At 37.6% G+C, this 17,846-nt stretch overlaps 2 protein-coding genes across 5 annotated transcripts in view; one reads left to right on the top strand and one right to left on the bottom strand.

Moving 5' to 3' along the window:
- esyt2a (extended synaptotagmin-like protein 2a) overlaps positions 1–3,026 on the top strand; it is a 70,624-nt gene extending 67,598 nt beyond the window's left edge. For all 4 annotated transcript variants that reach the window (XM_038293561.1, XM_038293560.1, XM_038293559.1 and 1 more), the window contains one exon: positions 1,325–3,026. In XM_038293561.1, the coding sequence (XP_038149489.1) occupies positions 1,325–1,367 (43 nt within the window). In that variant the 3' untranslated portion in view covers positions 1,368–3,026. The remainder of the gene's footprint in view (positions 1–1,324) is intronic.
- Positions 3,027–4,404: 1,378 nt separating this feature from the next.
- Positions 4,405–14,672, bottom strand: LOC119788866 (properdin-like). The gene is made up of 11 exons (XM_038293557.1): positions 14,541–14,672; positions 11,300–11,438; positions 11,053–11,216; positions 10,799–10,966; positions 10,317–10,517; positions 10,077–10,244; positions 9,814–10,002; positions 8,023–8,196; positions 7,611–7,808; positions 4,954–5,065; positions 4,405–4,859 (listed from the first exon to the last, which is right to left on the bottom strand). The coding sequence occupies exons 1-11, from the start codon at positions 14,602–14,604 to the stop codon at positions 4,733–4,735; spliced, it is 1,704 nt and encodes a 567-aa protein (XP_038149485.1). The 5' UTR covers positions 14,605–14,672; the 3' UTR covers positions 4,405–4,732.
- Positions 14,673–17,846: the final 3,174 nt, after the last annotated feature.

Here is a 17,846-nt window from a genome sequence, read left to right as displayed (position 1 = left end):
CTTTGTGAAGCTGCTGCCTACCTTTGTGAAGCAGGAGACTAATACAAAGTGAATCCAGTAGAACTTTTTATTGCCTACCTGGAATGGGTGACAATAGTTGAATAAACTTTTGGCTCTCAAAATTGTATCTGTGCCGTATTTGATGGTACTCACGATACCGATACCACCATTTTAGTGCTGGTTTGGGGCCCCGTCTGATACCGGTATCGGTGCAACACTATTTATTATCCTGGGATACGTAGCATCTTAAACAAAATTTAAAACAGTAAAGCAGCACATTAGTTCAAATCTGCTAGAACTGTGTTCTAAAATGAGTCTCTACCTGTAAATAAAATAAAGTTGACTATGACAATAGCGGTAATGCTAATTGAGTCTTTGACACTTTAGTATCAAGTAAAAAGACTGATTGCTCCAACTTTATTGTCTTCAGCGAGCAGCGAGAGCTGCTGTAAGCCCCTCCCACTTCCAAAACACTGACAGGTGTCTGCCAGTCAGCCTCGCTCTGCAACACACTTCATGCAGTCAAAGGAGGGAAGAAAATATGTGCTGTCTGCTTTTCCATTTAAAATTATTCACTAACTGATTCACTCATAGCCTCTATCATTAATTCACTGATTTTTGAAGCAGATTTTGCTTTTTCTTCCTCCATTTACATGATAGAAAAGACACAATAATAAATGTTATCCCAATCTAAATTTAAGCAAAATAGAAACCTTTAATAACAATCAAACATTAAATTAACAATGAAAAGCGGATAGAGGAAGCTATAATGCATGTTCTTTAACTTTTTTTTATCTCAAATTAGCTGCAATAATAAATCTGCAAACGTTAGCACGTATCGATAAAAACATTTTTAAAAAATCAATAAAATGCCGTCCAGCTGATGTCTTGGTCCATCTACAATGTTAAGCTGGTTGTGTTTGTTTCAGCCCTCTTTCCTAAATTCCCCCCTAAATTCAACGAGAGCCTAGTTTTAATTTAACCTCAGTAGAAATACAGATGTTATATGATTTTATTAGTAGTTTATTACGGATCATTAGCATCATGTCAACCAAACGGGGGCAGACCGGCCCATTTTTCCTCATATTTTTATTTATGTGCAGTGATTCACCATAAAAGTATATTTGGAAAGAAGCTGAAAAAAAAAAATTTTATTGGAGTTTTGATTCTTCCATTGGATTGACCTTGCCTCCCAAAAGGTTCCATCTCATTTGTTTCCGAGCAGATCTTCAGCTTTCTTCTTACGGATCCCATATGTGCTTTTAGTTAACGTGCTTTCAAAACGTTCATTTCTAAATTCTAATAAAATCTCTTTATGCCGCAGGTTTGAGCTGACTAAAGACGGTTACCCGAGACCGCAGCCTTAAGTCTTCGTCGCATCCAAGAGTATAACCATCACCACAGTTCCGCTTATGTCCACAGTACATTTTTCCTGTTGTGTTCATGACATGTTAATGCAAACGGTTAGAGAAAAGCAGCTTTTAAACACTCATTCATCACATCAGTCGCAAAGGCAAGACTTCCCTTTAAGAAGTGAGTTATTGACTAAAGCAGCATAGAAATGTAAAAAGGTATATATTAAATGTGCTGAGACAGAGGTTTTATCCTATATTTATAGACACTAGAACAGATTTATTGCTGTTGTTATATACACTATATATGTGTGTTTGTATATAGTGTAAAATGATGTTGGACTCCAAAGCGGTTTGTATTCTGCACATATCAGAGGTGTGGTGTCTTCATTGCCAAAGGATTGTGTGTAATTATATCAGATTTCTTTTCTTATTTTGATATAAATGTTCTCGATTTTTTTGTTGAAGTTTGGGGGGGAGGGGTAATTGCACCAAAGAGAGTATGTGGTTGATTTGAATTGTCTATATTCTGATAACTCGACTAAACGCTGTCTTTCTAGCTCTGTAATGAGCAGACTATCAAGCACGAGTGAATGAACCAAAGGGTTGGAGCTCAGGAGATGGAGCTCGTTCAGCGTGTGCAGAAACACTCAAGTGTTACCTTTTTTTTTTTTATTGAATGTGATCATTTGCACATGAATATTTTAAAATCTGATTACAATCATTAGTATTGTCAACATTACATCCCGAGGAGTGAATGAAAATATCCATAAAATCGTTACTATTTAGGACCGACTGTATTTAAAGGGAAGACATTTTATTAAGACGACGCCTGTTTTTATTCTACATCACAGCAATTTACTCACAATCGAGATTGAAGACACAGACAAAACCTTTGAAGTTTTTTATTTTTTGCTTACTACATGTTGTAATAGTTCTGGTGAATAAAACAACCAGCCAGTAAGTTAATCTGTGATGTTGAGCCAGACTGTTTCCACCATTCGATCAGTTTGTAAGCTGAATTAACAGCTGATGGCATCGATACTGATGTTTATTTCAACATACAGCTGAGCTCTGCACTTGGGGATGTTACCTTGTTTGTCTTCATTAGATCACAGCCACTGTGTGAAATATTTTCAAATCTTCCTGCGTAGAAGTTACTTTCCAATTTCAGTATTGATTTTACTGGTTTTAATTTGGACAAAGCAAAACTTTACCTTCTTTTTTTTTTATTTAGGATTTCAGTGATTTAAAAATGATTTGGAGTTTCTGTGAGTTATGAAAGGTCAATAAAAAATGAGGCATTTATTTTTATAACTATTTAAGTTAGGATAGTTATGGGCAAAAATAGAAAATGTCAAGAATGTTAGTTTCCAGACTTTATTCCATATTCTGGTAAAATAAAAAAATCCAACAAATGGTTTTATAAGGGACTCTAAGTTTTTGATAATTAAATTTTAAACGTCTGTGGAACCGGAGCTGGATTTCAATCACATGTGGAATAGAGCCTTAAAATTCCCTATTTAGGGTTTTTACAGCGTAAAATCCTAACAAACAGAATCAGGTTTTAAGACGAATGATTTTAAATAGAGGTGCCCAAAGGTGGTCCAGATGTTTAATAGCTGTAAAATATCCCTGTAGCATCCAGCTCCATCATGTGGTTTCATGTTTAGGCGCACAAAAAAACAGATTACGGTAGTAAAGAATGTTTTGTTTTTAAGATTTTGGAAATTAAATCTGGAAAAGTATCACATTTTGCTTAAATAGAAAGGCAAACCAAATCGGGTTAATGAATTACTTTACTTTACTAAAACAATCTACATGTTTTTTCTTAGAAAACATTGATATGATCCACATAAGGAACTCCAACACAGCAGGGCGTCACATATAGAGGCAGTTGGGATTCAGTTTTTTCTTTTAGTAGCTTCACTATATAGCCACTCCGACCTTCTTCCCTTCTGCTTTCAGTGAATAAGTCATTTGGAAACATGGTGACTTTACTAATCCACTAAAAGATTTACTCAATGTTTTCCATCTTGGTGGAATCTACACATAGTGGCTTTAAAAACTGGTTAAAAAGTCTAAAAATAAAAGTATTTTCCAGCTATGCAGTCCAACAAAGGGAGGTGTCTGTCACTGATGTTAAAATAACTGTTTCCTCACTTCGATCTGTGTTTATAGAAACATTCAGTCTTAAATTATTTTAAATTTTTTCCTACTATATCCAGACATTATATTGAGCAGTTCTTTAACTTTGCCGCTCTGCTTCATGATTGGTTGATATCAGCAGCATCATATGAGGCATGCTGGAGGTCTATGTATGAAACTCTTTAAATAAATCTGCAGCTGTTGTTCTGCACACTATAGAAGCAGCCGCTTTTAGGTTGACAGCCGGGATGTTAGGTTGACCTTTGACCTTAAAACAAAGAGTTCTGACATGTTGCGTTAACAGAAAACATCAAGAAAGTATTTTGAATGTGTGTATGAAGAGTTTATTTTGTCATTATTTCCTTTTTTTATGCCATTTTCCAGCTGTTTACTTTGTCTCCTCTGTGTTGTGTTACGTTCTCCTGGAGAGTTTGTCTTCCTAAATGCGGTTCTTCTTCATCTTTTTAATTTATCCTGTGCCTTACTAAACACATGACCTACAGATCTAATGTATGTAAGCTTGTTGACAAAGATGCAACCGGATGCTTCGGGTGTCTGAATGTCTTTTTAATGTCTTTAGAACTGAATAAAAAGCTTTAAATCGTCAGTAGCAACAAAGCTGGTGTTTCTCTGTGGTGTTTTTTCTTTTATGTAAGAGGCAAAAGTGTAAAAATAAGGCTGGGAGGAATTTTTACTAAATCATTTATTGGTATTTATTTTTCATAAATACCGCTGTGCCTGGCCTTGTGTTTTGGGTTACGCTTGTTTAAAAAGTGCTATTTAAATAAAGTTCAATCAAAACAGTACACAGTTATTTTGACATTTCTTTTATGTGTATAAAAATATTTAATTTGAAAAATTAAGCATGTCGTTTTTATTGAAACGGTATTTTTTTATGTGACTGAAAAAGCAAGCAGATGAAATTTTGAATCTACACAAAAGTCGAAATTATATTAACAAAAAAACACATTTTCAAAGTTACAAACAACTCCTGAGGACGAAATAAAAAAGGAAAACAAAAGTGATTATTTTAAAAGCTAGCACAGTAATAGGGAATCCGTTGTATGGTCAAAAAGTCAAGTTATTATTTTTTTCAGTCTGATGGAGTAGGAGGTTTTAACAGAAATCAGCACAAATTTTAAAATGTCATATTCAACTGAAAGATTTTTTTCTACATGCATATCACCTTTGTTGGGAGGATTTTGACATTGATCTTTTTAAGGAGTGCATATTTAGCTGCAGGGAGGAACATTAAGGCAGTTTTCGATTTCATATTTCTTTTCTCCATCAATTAGCGGGCAGTCTGCCTTAGGCTTTCCATGGAAATTTGCAGGAGCTTTCTGGCGACCGATATATGGACTGAAAATGCAAAAACACAAATTTGTCTTAAAACCTATTCAGCATGGATTCAGGTCTATTGTTTTAATAATGGCTTGCAGACTTGAAAACATACCTGTATTCGCTGTAATCAGGTTTACAGATTCTAAACCTCCTACGTGAAGACCTGGATCCACAGGGCGGTATGCAAAAAGACCAAGGTCCCCAACCTTCCCAGGAGCCTTTCACTGTATTAGACAATGTGATTAGTTTGTACATGACAATTTACTTAATAGTAGGGTAATTAGTCATAAAAGTAACAAACAACAAAAGCAGGAATAATTTATTATATGCATGTTCCTGAGTCTATCATAAATAATCAAATCAATGGTAAAATATTAGCGTTTTGGAATTCAATTAAGGAGGTTTTCTTTTTGTAAACAAAGATGTTTTAATCGCTGCTTCATTAAGTTGATTTGAAAAGGGAAAAAAGTTTTTAGGAAGCTAAAATGATCCTCAATATTTTAGAATGGAAAACAAAACCAGACAAAGGTGGAAAAAAGCAAAACAAAGTACAAATCTAGCGGGAAGCTGGAATGATCAGGTCCATGGAGATCTAAGGTGTGCACATAATGCTGAGTCCCACTCACTGATCTCTATTTGTTCACTGGATTGCTGATTGCCCGTTATTAGTACGGAGTTGAAGTGAAGCCAGCGGCCGCCATATTGGTACTCCCTTGTTAGACCGGTAGCAATGTAAACAATATGAAGCTACAGCATCTAACAACAATTATTTTCTCATTTTTAGGGGGGCTTAAGACTTTAAAGATAAAAATAAATGCATCACTTTGAAACACACTTGGTTTTTCACAGCATGAGTAGATTACTTTAACTTATATTAAAAGAAATAGGCACATCACATTGCATAGGCCATATGAAGTCAATAAAGTCTCTAAATCATGCAATATAACATATTATACAAATCCATCACAACAAAATGAATGTCCTAAAGGAGCAAAATAATACTAATGTGCCAAAAGTGCTAAATTGAGGATCAACATGTAATAGACATGTATTGATTACATTGTTGTGGTAATTACATATTACATATGACTTCAAGATTTTACATCAAGGCTGAATTCGAAGTACATGTCTGTTAATGCTGTAGTATCTTTCTATTTGGTAATAATGCATGAATGATGGCATGTACTTTTATGCCATGTTTGTGCATTAGCCTTTAAAAATGTTTTTGTTTCCTTTTCTTTATCAATATAACATGCAATATATTTACATGCATAACTTTTTCAAATGAGAAATACAACAAACATTACAAAAAGAACAGCATCATCCACTTAATAAAGAATTACTATATTGACATTTCAAGGTGAATTCATTTCTATTTATTCTAATTTCTAATGTTAGACACAATGTCAATCGTTAACTCAGACAATATCTTCGAGTCAGTCCGAAATAGCCAGCAAATGTTACGCTGCATACTTTACTATGGGATACATAGGCGTATATATGGATTATCGTAGTTAGCACATCGACTGACTGTGAAATTGCCTGTGAATCATCTTCTCACAGCCGGCAAACTGCTTGTTTTAGCGGTCAAATGCTACACATATAGGGATTTTTCCTGCGCATCTCTGCGGGAGTGGGGAGTACCAATATGGCTGCCGGCAGCTTCACTTTTTTCAGGCTATCAGCAATCTAGTAAATAAATAGAGATCAGTGGTTCCAACACAGTCCCCCTGTTCTAAAAGTAGACAATGGACTAAATGCACAACTCCACTACTCCTTTAACTTCAGCCAGCTCCTCTGTTTCCGGTTTTAAAATACTTGGAAAAATAATCAATCCAGGTGTGTCCAAATTTAGTAACCATGGCGACATTGGCCAGACACACCTGGATTAATGAATCTGTCCAGTAATGAAAGACAGGGAAGACAGGAGCTGGCTGAAGTTCAGCAAGACGTCAGGCTGGGTTTACAGCCCACTGCCAGAAAACGCGTGAACTGATCTGGAGAGACAAGAAGAAACGATTTGTGGACTTATGGAAGTAAAATATTTAATTTATTATAACTTTCTTTTTGTTTTTCACATCCAAAGACAACAAAATGTTTGTCAGATGAACCCCTAACTGAATTGAAGCGACCGTCCACTGGTTTAACTATTATGATCGGGAGATGTTACTCTTGCCTGTTTAGCACATGCAATGGATAACCCATCAGTATGCATATATGAAAACACTTGAAGAGATGTTATTATTATATGCCGTAACAGTAAATGCAGTGGAAATGGGTGTTTTAAAAATAAGCAAACAATAATCATCCTATTCTAGAATAATAAAATAAAACTAATGTGCTATAAAATCTGTTTGTACTCAACATATTCTCATTCCCAACTCAAAATCAGTTGTTCTATTTGCCAGAACTTTATCGACTTTGTGCAACACATTTGAAGTAGTTCTCAAGAACAGTAGTTATTTAACTAAATATTAGTTTTAGTGATTCACAAAAAGAGTGCAGGTTTATACAACACATTATTAAGTTTGTGTAGAACGATGCAGACGCTGCCCTAATGTTGGATAATGTAGGATCATTTTTGTTTTAAATAGTTTTTAGTGTCTGAGGCGACTGAGACGATAATCTCTGAATGTTTCCAGTTGTCTGGAAGTAGAAACCATTCTGAGCATCAACATTAGTTTAAATGAACTGCTGTTATTGATTGCCTTATATATCCCCTCCCCTGGCTACTGTTAGTGTGGAAACGTTAAAGATGTCTTTACTTACAATAGCACTTGTCGACATTGTAGCAGACCTGCGTCTCTGTCAACTTTCCTTCGGCACAGATGGCTCCATTATGAGCTTGATGGAGACACGTGCGGTTTCGAGTCTGCTTGCCACCTGTATGCAGGCAGCGGATGTCCCTTCCCCCCCAAGCGTATGTACAGTCACTCCACGCCGACCACTCAGACCACTCACCATTCACTGAAAACAGAAACGTTCTCCTGGTAAGTGGTGCTTCTGTTCATATTTTTAATAGGTGATGTTATGTGCATTTAGACCTTCACATGATACCCCTTTACTACATACATACAGTTCTATACTACAGCAGTAAATGTTCAGCTCTAGTAATGTAAGTCACATCTGTTTAATTTCCGACTGACAGTAAAAAATGGGAAAGATGGGAAATCAGACGTACCTGGGCAGTGGACTTGAGTGTAACACAGTTTGTTTTTTTTACTTTCTCCAGGACACGGGAGGCCACCGTGATTGGGAGCAGGGCTGTCGCACCTCCTCTCTGACACCTGGAGACCCACTCCACATGTAACAGGGCACTGACTGAAGGCTGACCAAGGACCCCAGTTGCCATTCACTAAGATACAGAGAGATTTATTAACTGCAACATCAAAGTCTTTGTCATTCTTTAGAAAACCTGGGAATTTTTTTGTTAACCTTTTGACACTTTGGATTTGCAATTACTAGGGTGGACAACTGCACTGCGAAAACAATCTATATTCTACTTTTTTCTTAAATTAAGTGTACTTCCCATTGAATTGAGTAGGCAAATAAGATGATTTGCCAAAGGAATTTGTACTTTTACTCTTAAAATAAGATATTTAGATAATATGCATTTGCAATTAGACAATGCAATATTTATTTCTTATTTTGAATGTAAATCGTCTTCTTCCATTAGCAAAGTGTCTCACTCACCTCCTCAATTCATGAAAAAACTGCACTTGCAGTATTTTTAAGAAAAAAAATGCCTTATTTAGATTTCAATTTGCCTGGCTTTGTGTTTCCTTGGAACTGGTTGACAGTTGCCTTTTGTATCTCTGCTTCTTTCTATATGTCTGCTTCTGTCTCCCAGTCGGCCCCTCGTCAGATGGCTTCTCACACTGAGGTTTTGCTGGAGATTACCTCCTGTTAAGTTAGTTTTTCCTCTCCACTGTCGCTACTATCATTCTTGGTGTGAAGGATTGCCTTTAAGTCGATGCAATCAACTGGTTTTCCTTAAATAGAAAACTTTGAATCGATTTGACTGTATGATCTGGTGAATTGTAAAGTACCTTGAAATGACATGTTATGAATTGATGCTATACAAATAAACTAAAATTAATTTAATATAATTTTTTGCAGTGCATGAATCACTTTTAAGGTCTATAGTTTTATTGAAAGATGAGTGGCTTGCTTGATGATAACAGATGGATAGTAGAACTTTTGCATATGGTGGCGTTCAGTGAACGGGTCTGTATCAACCATCTGTTCTAAGTATGTTGGATATTTTACTCTTTAAAAATATCATCTTAGGCTAAGTTAAGTAAAAATATTGAAGTTGACATCTTTTCAGATACCTACAGGTAGATATTTCCACGTACCTGTTGAAAGATCGCCCCTCTGAGTCCACCCTGAATAGCTAGTAATCACTACTCCCTAAACAAGTATTGTTACTCTCATAAGTTCACACCTAGAGCTTATTAATGAATCTTTTATCTTTGTCACCAAGAAAAAGATAAAAGTAAATTTTCCACATACATTTAAGCTTTAAAGAATGATTTTGGAATTTTAAGTGGAAGTCGGCCTGAGTTTTTCCACTAAAAGCTAAGGTGATTTAAAGGTATCCAAGTCCCGGTTCTTAGCCCTGGTCATGGGCTTACGTGAACTCGTATAAAGTCTGTATAAAGTACCTGGTAGATGTCATTAAAGGGTCATTTAATGATGATGCTATTAGATGTAAACCTGTGTTTGTTCCTTGAAACTACAAGAAGGAATCACCTTTATTCAGGGACTAAATGACCTCATGCTGACAAAAGGATATATCAGAGTCATTTTGAGGTGAACACAAGTTATCATCTCAAGATAGACTTCTTAAGGTCATCCTTGTTTCTTGGATTGAACATCTGCTGATTGTGATCAGCTCTAAAAAAAAAAAAAAAAAACAGGATTTCATTGTTTATGTTCTAGTTAAATTTAAAGAGGAATGGATGCAAACCTGAGCAATGAGGCAGGTTGCAGTTGGTCTTTTCCGAGTCGTCACCTTCACACCGTTTACCAGGTGGGTTTATTGAAGGTGCAGGGTTTGAGCAGGATCGGTGGCGTGTCCTAAATGTATCTCTGCTTGGGGAGATACAGGTAGATGAGCATTCACCCCAGTTTGACCAACCAGCCCAGAATCCATCAACTGTAAGACAAAATAATGTTCACATCACATCTATGTTTGAGCGTAATCGTTCTCATTACCGTCTTGTGGCTTACCAGGACAGGGACTTTTACAGACGGTACTCCGAGTGCTCGCCCCCTCACACATTTTGCCTCCATATTTAGGACTAGGGTTCTCACACCGCCGTGACTCTAACTGCAGACCCTCTCCACAGGTGACAGAGCATGGGCCAGGTTGAAGCCAGGGCCCCCAGTTGCCGTCCACTAAAGGAAGAGCAAATGCTTTATTTTTAAACTACAGAACAGATTAGATCATCAGTTGACTTCCTTTCTTACCTGGGCAATTAGGGAGCTCGCTGCAGTCCTGCCTTTCAGAGGCTTCCCCAGAGCAGGGATCGCCATGCGGCACCGTGTCCGGTGAGGGGGCCGGGTTGGAGCAGGTGCGCTGTCGTACTCTCGAAGGAACATTGGTATTACTGTCAATGCATGAACCAGAGCATCCAGACCAGGCTGTCCAGCTTGACCAACCTCCATGGACTAAACCACACAGAACAAAAAGGACAAAGACTTAGAAACCTTCTTTTGAACTTCATTAAATGGAGAAATAAATGCTGAACTTTTTAGATGAACACTTCCTGCCACAGAGCAGAGATCTGCCCACATGAAGCACTCTGGGTGCATTTGGATCAGTGGTTACTAACTAGTGAGCCCTGTGGACCGGCTTTGGGTCCATTAATTTTAAGGTCTGGGTTGACTTCACTTTATTGGAAGCTGATCTGAACCTATAATAATGTATCTACAATAGAAAGCAACCTTACCCGGACACTTGTTGCTAGCCTCACAGGGCTGTGTCTCCTCTGCAGGACCAACACATGATGACTGACACTCAGGAGGACTGGAGCAGACTCTCTGTCTCATTCGGGTTCCTTTTCCTTCACAGGTAACCGAGCAAGGAGTCCAGGGGTTCCATGAGCTCCATCCCAAATCTATTTCAAACATACACAAGGTAAAATGTTTTTTTTTTTTATTCAGAATAGAGTTTCAATTGATACATTTTTTAGCATTTGTATACCATTGCAGCAGGTGCCGTTGCACACGTCTGTCTGCAGTGTATCCTTAGAGTTTTCACACTCTGGTTCCCCAAGTCCATGACACTTCCTTCTTCTCTGCTTCACACCCTCTCCACAGAGAACATTGCAAAACGACCATTGGGACCAGGGAGACCATGTAGGTACTCTGAAAGCAGACAGTTTTACATCAGTTTGGTTTCAGGTCAAGGCAGCTTTAAGATGACTCTACAGAACTGTGTCCACACTGACCCACAAGAGTGACAAGATCCATCTTCTTCTTGGTAACCATACTGAGAGTTCTGACAGCAGTCATCTAGCTCCACTTCCCCTAGTTCTGCGCTGCACTCACCTGTGGTCAGGTCGAAGGAGGCAAAACACTGCACACACTCTGCACAAACACACAAACATTTCCATGCATAAAAGAAAGAATAAGTTAACACAGAAATTGTTTTGTTACATTTAGTCCTTGTGAAAGGAAAGTAATCAAATAATCCATCTTAAAAGAAAACATTTAAAACAAAAGGTCAAAATACAAATCTATGAACTATACCAATCTCTGTTTAATTTAATTTTATTTTTTTCTGGGGAAAAAACACACAACCAGAGCAATGCTTTAAATCTGTATTAGATAGGTAATAAAAAAAGTTATATGTATACTACATACTCCTAAACTTGTACAATCACTTACTGCTGCCTTGATATCCCTTTAGAGTTGTATTCTGCACTGCTTTATCATTCTCTCACATCAGGTTTAGACTTTGACTAGGCCAATGTAAGCACCTTTTTTGTTACTTATTGTAATCCATTGTGTTGTGTCCTGAACACACCAAATCCAATTGTCCGTCCAATCCGACGGACAATTGGTAAAGGAAAACGCAGCAATAAAGGCTGTGGGATGGTTTATATGCAGACTGAGGCAGTGAGAGGTGATTTTTAAAGAGAAACTTTTGAAGTTTGTTTAATTTTTTTGTTGTTGTGTAGAATGATGAGCTTTGTTTACCTGCTTTATCTGCCCTTCGTTTGTTTGTTTTTTGTGAGGCTCAAAGAGGATCACCATTTTACTTCAACCGTTTTCTCTCCTCCTGAAATTCTTTTTTCCTCATTCGAGGAGAGTGACAAACTACGCTTTCTGCCCCTCGTTTTTTTCTCTTTTTTTTGCAAGGCTTAAAGGGGATCGTTACTTTATATGTTTTTTTGTCTTCCAGAACTCCTATCTTGGGTAAAGTATTCCTTGTAAAGTCTGGGTAAAGTGTTCTACAGTTGATTGCTTTTGCAGGTGCAGGTGTGTTTTACTTTATAACTGTGTCTCTCTTCCTGTCAGACTCATTACATTTCTGCTGAATTGCTATGTTGTCTGACTAAAATAGACCTGGTGTCTATTTCAGTTGGAGCTACACAAGCCCCATTGCATAAAATCGTGCCAGGTCACTAAACTTCATGACCGTCCATCCATTTGATCCTGCATGGTCCTTGTCAGGGTCGCGGTGGGGCTGGGGCCTATCTCCGGCAGACTATGGGTGAGAGGCGAGGTACACACTGGACAGGTCGCCAGTCTACCACAGGGCAACACAAAGACACACAACCATGCACACACACACCCACAGCTAAGGACAATGTAGAGAAGCCAATTAATCTAACAGTCGTGTTTTTGGACTGAGGGAGGAAGCCGGAGTACCCTGAGAGGAAAACATGCACGCACGCGGAGAACATGCAAAATCCATGCAGAAAGACCCCTGGCCAAAAATAAAACCCAGACCTTTCTGCTGCTAGGCAACACCATGCAGACCCCCCTCCCTGACCGCATCTGAAAATGTTTTCTGTTGGATTTTCTGTTGGATAGGGTGCAAAATCAGATTCAACGTGTCCAGTGCTAGATGTAAGAGGTTTTCAGAAAAACTGAGTGAAAGTTCCTTCCATTTTAAACCTGTTTTTTGGTTACTATGACCCAAAAGGCTGAGAATTTGCAGAGGCATAATGTTCTGGTTTGTGAGGATGTCTGTTCTATTATTAAGAATTAGAATTCTAGAATTATTTCACAAAGAGAACAGATTTTTCAGTTTTTACTTTCAGATTTACTTCTCTAAACTAGTCTCTTTACAGCTGCAGAAAGACCAACATGGGATGTCCCTAAGAGGAAGATCCAGGATTTCGACACAGGAGAAAGTTTGTCCCTGTTTGCACTGAAGAGTTACGCAATATTTAGGCAAACCTTTGAAAAACCAAACATGAATCTGCAGGAGGCTTCTTTTTATCTGACAGCTGATGGCAAAACAGAGCTCTTTTATTTCATTGTTTTATTACAGTGCTCTTGACAATTTGAACTTTGTTTTAATATTGATTATTTGATGACTGATTAACCGATTACTAACATGAAAGTAGCATTGGCACTTAAAATAAACATGAACAAAAACAAAGCATCATCACTGAGGACAAAACATAATAAAGGCACGATTATTCATTATTGGGAATCTCCGGACATAGTCAAATGCCAATAGTTGGAACAATATTTTCTAAATGTGTAAAACAGATTTTTAGTCTCAAATACACAGTGAATGTTTTTATATTCAAAAGTTATGGATTTTTCTCTTTTTGCATGCTCTTGTTTTCTGACCTTTAAGTGCCTTTTAGGATTTTAGCAGATTTATCATATACTGTAGCTGGTCTGCTCTTTAATGCATGTGATTTGTTCTTTTAGAAAATGATGGTGATTGCTCTGCAGAGCAAAATATTTATACTATGGCAGGTAATGTATTTTCACCCTAACAGATTTCTGTAAGGGGGTAAATATTTGACAAAGAAGGCTGTAATCTTACACTTTCACTTTTATCTCCTAATCATTAATCCTTTATAGGGCACTTATTAAAACACTTTGAAAATCAAAATTTCAAGCCAAAAATATCATTAGAGGACATGCCCTTATTACTGTTGTAACATTAAAAAAATATCTATTTTTATAGCAAAAATTAAGCTAAATTTAATAATAAGAAACGACCACATGCCCTGATATATTAAGAAAAATAACAAAAGTGGTTTAAAAGAAGTTCTTGAAAACAAAATAGTGAAAAAAACACATTTATTTGTTACCACATAACCTTAGTGACACTAATTCTGATACAGGCACTTAAATTTTTTACTCTTTTAACTTTACTTTTTAGCTTTTCAATTAGCCTTTTACCTTTTTTTCCTCCAACTTAATTCACAGTAGGTAATAAATCATTCAATGGCTCATCTAAATTGTCAAATGCAAAAATGACATGTTCAGCCATGTAGGAGTATCTTTGCTGAATGGCTGGATATAGATCTTGACCTCACCAAGGGGACAGTAATTTGCCCTGTAAAAGGTTAGATAGATGTCTAATAATTTATTCACTGCTTCCACAATAAAGCATAAATGCTTAAACAGGTTATGATTCTGAATTGAAATAAAAAAAATAAACAATCAAAATCCAAAGATAAAGTCCAGGTTGAATATCTTTATATTTGGAATTACCTGAGCGCTCCACAACCACCAGCAGAGGAACCAAAACCAGAAGAAACACTTCAGCCCCCTTCATCCTGCAGCTTCAGTGTGGATCTGGATCCTTACTTTGCTTCTGATAAGTTCCTGTTGTGTTCCTCCCCCTCTGACCTGTTGACCTAAAATCTGTATGAGTCACTGGTCAACAACACATCCTCCCTATGTAAACCAGTAGTGATATAGATTGTGACCCAGGCTGTGATAAATGCTGGTCAATGATGTGTTTTAAAGTAGACAGAGCCTTTGCAGCAGCAAAGTCCTCATAATGGATATGTTTCTGCCAAATGCAAAGTTTCCAATAGCTTCATCAAACCAAATAAGCATCATGTCATAAGCATAAGAAATAACCCCTCAAAACATCACAAGTGGACGAAAAGTTTAGCCAGTTAATATTTTATGCTGAGTTTAAGATCTCATCCCATTCTCTGCTAGGGTTATCAAAATCAAAAAACAAGGCAAGTGTATTTGTATAGCACAGTTCAGTACATGGACAATTTAAAGTGGTTTACATTAATTGGATAATAAAATTGGAGAAAAATAAAAGCAAAATAAAAGCAATTAAAGATTTGAAAAACATGAAAACAAATAAAACAATTTAGAAAAAAAGAACTCAGGCTTTCAGCACTTTTCCAGTCTTCTGGGAGTTTGGTCCAGATCAGTGGAGCACAGGAACTAAATGCTGCTTCTCCATGTTTGGTTCTAGTTCTGGCAGAACAGAGTAGGCTGGAACTAGAAGACCTGAGTGGTCTGGAAGGTTGATGCACTGACAACAGATCTGTTATGGATTGAGGTGCTGATCCATTCAATGATTTATAGACTAACAGAAGGATTTTAAAGTCTCTAGTCTGAGCGGTGTAAGGACTTCAGAGCCGGGATGATGTGCTCTACTTTCTAAGTTCTAGTGAGAACACGGGCAGCTGCATTTTGGATCAGCTGCAGCTGTCTGATGGACTTTTTAGGTAAACCTATAAAGACACTGTTGCAGTTATCAACTCTACAAAAGATAAATGCATGAATGAGGTTTTCTAGATCCTGCTTGGGCATTAGTTTTTTAATCCTCTTCAGGTGATTAAAGGCTGACTTGGTAACTGCCTTTATGTGCCTCTGAATGTTCAGAGTCAGAGTCCATCATGACACCAACATTTCAGTCATAATCAGGGGTTTCTAGCTGTAGTAGCCAGAAACCACTAAGCTGACCATGGACCTCTCCTCCTTTGGTTTGAAGATTATGACCTCAGTTTTGTTTTATTCAGTTGTAGAAAAATTATAGTGCATCCACTTATTGATCTACCCATGAAACTGACTACCTTTGAAACCAGCTCCAAGAGTGGATAAACATAAAACTGCCCCCATAGAGTCTCCATCATGTTACCCATATATGAATAACCGGCACATGCATTGGCTTGTATGTTTGGGCATTTCTCTGCCACCTTCAACATGTTCAGCTGGATGAAGTCTTTACCCTTTCTTTTTCTTACATCAGATGGTTTTTGATGTCTTTTTAAGTTTAAAGTCCTGATTCCCTGTTCTTTTCCTAAAGTGTAAACAAGTGTGTAGAATCTGTAGCAAACACTTATGTACCCTTTAAGATAGAGAGACCATGTAAACAACCTGGGTTTAAATGTATTTATTACCATTGTATAACATTAGAGGACAGTATATATAAATTCAAAGATGTCAATGTCCTTATTTTGCCTCTGAGTAGTTGATATTTAAGTTTTAATTATTTAAAGGCTAAATTTGTGACAAAATTTATGATGGTCAACGATAACATACACCGTTAGGAACCAGTTGTAGCATAACCAAGAGTTTGCCAAATGTTCCAGGGTCCACACTGAAAGTGTAACAACTGGCACATGCTCTATTGGCTATATGTTATACCAAAGGGTTTGTGGCATATTTGCAACAATCAGCGTCAAGGGGTTAAATCAGAAAACTTACTTAAAGGTATTAAAGAGGGTTTGTGTGAATTTTTTAAAAGACCCGCCCTCTTCACGTAAAAAAAAAAGCACAGCACAATCCTGTACCTGCTCCTGAGAGCGAATGCCTGTTAAAAGTGTGAGAGCAAGCAGGAGCCCATTTCTCCTCTTGCACGCTCTGTTTAAAAGTTGCCGTTCTCACAGCTCAGACAAGCTTACTGTGCCCGAACATCCACCCTAACCCCTAAATCCCTCAATCACTTTATAGAGTGGTGATTATGTAGTGGACTTTATAGTGATCTCTTACGTCCCTCTGCCATTTTCAAAGAAAGATGTGAGAAAGATGAGCTTCAATGACTATCTAAAACCGTAGCTCACCACACATATACGCCTGAAAGTGAGCATGCGCAGAGAAAGACAGCTAACAGGATGAGCACGTAGGATGGCCTTACATAAACATATCACCAATGATTGACAATTAGGACGACCACTTATTTAGAAGATCCACCCCGAAATAGAAGATCGTCCTCTATGCCTTTAAGTGCCATCACATAAAAGACAGACATATAATATGCAGTACAGCATCCAATGCCAACATTTCTTATCAATGTTAAGTAAGAAAATATACATAAGATAAATAAACCTTTTCTGGGTTTTGTTTTAGTTAAAACATTTTTTCAGTCTGTTAGTTCTTGACCTGATGCCCCTGTAGCACTGGCCGTGGTGAAGCAGGTTTGACTCAGGTGAAAACTAACCTGAAATTAGACCACCACCTGCAACTAACATACCACCCTGAGATAGAGTAGTTAGAATGGTCTCAATGCAGGATCGGTAGAAGGACTCCAGTAGCTTTCTTTTCAGCTTATTTCACCTGCGAACCCTGTGGTGTTAGAGGGCCATGAGGGGTCTTCAGAGATAAAAATGCCCAGGTCTTTCAAGGTACAGACTTTATCCACACAGACGCCTTTAATGCTCAAGGGGATGAGGTCAGTTTTCTTCTTCTGTAAGTTGACGATTTCTTCTTTTGTTTTTATAATGTTTAGTTAGGGGAGTGTAGCCTAGTGGTTAGGGAATTAAGGTTGGATACCAGAAGGTTCAGACTTCAAACCCCACTCCCACTAACTACCACTCTGGCTCCCCAAGCAAGACCCTTAACCCCACACTGCCCCCTGGGGGCCACACAATGGCATCCCACTGCTCCCCAAGGGGATGGGTTAAATGAAGATAGTTAATTTTGTTGCTTTGTACAAAATAAAGGTGAACTCTATTCTATTCTATTTCCAGTTTGTTTGATGAGCGCCAAGCTGTCAGATTCAGGACCTCCTTCCTGTGTGTGTTTCGTCACCTCCAGCAATCAACC

The sequence above is a fragment of the Cyprinodon tularosa genome, unplaced genomic scaffold (genome assembly GCF_016077235.1).
Source record: "Cyprinodon tularosa strain WSP-4 unplaced genomic scaffold, ASM1607723v1 ctg329, whole genome shotgun sequence".
In the NCBI taxonomy this organism is placed as follows: domain Eukaryota; kingdom Metazoa; phylum Chordata; class Actinopteri; order Cyprinodontiformes; family Cyprinodontidae; genus Cyprinodon; species Cyprinodon tularosa.
Note: the sequence above shows the minus strand (reverse complement) of the source record. Positions and strands in the feature narration are given on the sequence as shown.

Bases quoted from the DNA above. Each gene is read 5' to 3' on its own strand.
- LOC119788866 (XM_038293557.1), bottom strand. From the start codon at position 14,604: ATGAAGGGGGCTGAAGTGTTTCTTCTGGTTTTGGTTCCTCTGCTGGTG. The intron at 10,518-10,798 runs GTAAGGTTGCTT...TGTGTGGTTTAG, and splicing joins GGCTAGCAACAAGTGTCCGG to TCCATGGAGGTTGGTCAAGC. The intron at 10,003-10,076 runs GTAAGCCACAAG...TTTGTCTTACAG, and splicing joins CTGTAAAAGTCCCTGTCCTG to TTGATGGATTCTGGGCTGGT.